This window comes from Fomitiporia mediterranea (assembly GCF_000271605.1).
Source record: "Fomitiporia mediterranea MF3/22 unplaced genomic scaffold FOMMEscaffold_4, whole genome shotgun sequence".
In the NCBI taxonomy this organism is placed as follows: Eukaryota; Fungi; Basidiomycota; class Agaricomycetes; order Hymenochaetales; family Hymenochaetaceae; genus Fomitiporia; species Fomitiporia mediterranea.
The window spans coordinates 3,133,539-3,134,858 of NW_006760389.1; the positions used below are offsets into that span (position 1 = coordinate 3,133,539).

The 1,320-nt window shown below is 51.4% G+C and overlaps 1 protein-coding gene across 1 annotated transcript; it reads right to left on the reverse strand.

Annotated features, from left to right (window-relative positions):
- Positions 1-5: 5 nt before the first annotated feature.
- On the reverse strand, positions 6-1,229 carry FOMMEDRAFT_154325 (uncharacterized protein; the record flags this gene model as incomplete). The annotated part of the gene is made up of 7 exons (XM_007264855.1): positions 6-15; positions 76-176; positions 230-319; positions 679-714; positions 788-961; positions 1,021-1,032; positions 1,098-1,229. 7 exons carry the CDS (start codon positions 1,227-1,229, stop codon positions 6-8), a joined length of 555 nt encoding a protein of 184 aa, XP_007264917.1.
- Between the last annotated feature and the right edge of the window lie 91 nt (positions 1,230-1,320).

Consider the following 1,320-nt stretch of genomic DNA (forward strand, 5'->3'; position numbering starts at 1 on the left):
TTAGTTTATTTAAAACTATATATCGAAGTGATTACATAATTGAGTACCGAAGATCGAGAGCATATAATGACGCACTTGCTCTCGTCACTCCTTTCCCTCCTACCTCCACCATCTCCCCAATCCTCTTCCCCCAACACTATGTCGTTGCTCTTGTTCTCTCTAGCCCAGTCCTCTGCCTACAAGTGTCCCACCGGCGGGCACTCTGCCTGCTTCAACATAGGCAATAAACATCACCATACTTGTCTCTCCAATCTGCCGCTGCGATGCCCGTGCTGAGCCTCAGATCCCGCAATGATGCCACCGAGCTGACTACACCGTCCTTCATCATAAAGCGTAAGCAGACAGTCCACTTCATAATAACTCGCACAATAGTTGCTCATCCCTCTCCTCCCAACTTCTTGTCTCCCTTTCATCCCTCCCGCTCCTCGCTCTGCCTCTTGCGTTGCCTCTCCTTCATTGTCCTCCTTTGTTTACACTCGCCTTCCTTTTTGCATTCGCATTCGCACATCCGCATTGTTGACTGACTTCTTCAATAATTCCATGCATTCGTGTACTTCTTCCCGCTCAGCAACGCAAGCAACAATCGGTGAGTATGTGCTCGCGACAATGTCCATGTATTACCACTCCTCAGGCGCAATCCTCTCTCTGACCCCCCGCACACTCTCCTTCCACACCTACCATCCTATGCTTGACATCACCCTCGATGGGCCCACGCTGTGTGCATTTATATACCCCAGCGCCGTCCATGACACCATTTTGAATAACAGAAGCAGTAGCCACCGCTCACCTCTCCTGAGCCAAGTCCGCCCGCACCACCCACTTCATCCTCTCCCTTCGAGCCAGAACGTCCTAGAGATACACCTTCGAAGTCATCCACAACTATTACTGAGTTCACTGCACCTCCGATTGCGCGTCGCGTCGTAGCTAGAGCATGCAACGCGCTTGCACAGACACGTTTCCCCTGCAGCCCAAATTAGCTCGCTCAACGCTCCGGATTTCCAATCCAGGTGACCCACCCACACTTGCTACACGCTGTCGCAGTGCGTCCATCTTTTCGCTCTTATTGTCACTTGCTAATCACTCTAAGCTCGTCTCACAGGCACAGCCTCAATCTCCACAACCTGCTCAACCTCATTCCACACACACTCGCAGTTCAACTTGCAGGGACCGAGCAACGACCAAAACGTGGTGACGAAGACTACGTCGAACGGGCCTGAGAATGCAGTCATCCTTGTCCAACACAAATCCCACTCGCAGAAGAATGAGGCAGAGGCAGCTGGTGGTGTAGGGGTTGGGACTGTAGAAATAGCGTATTATTTA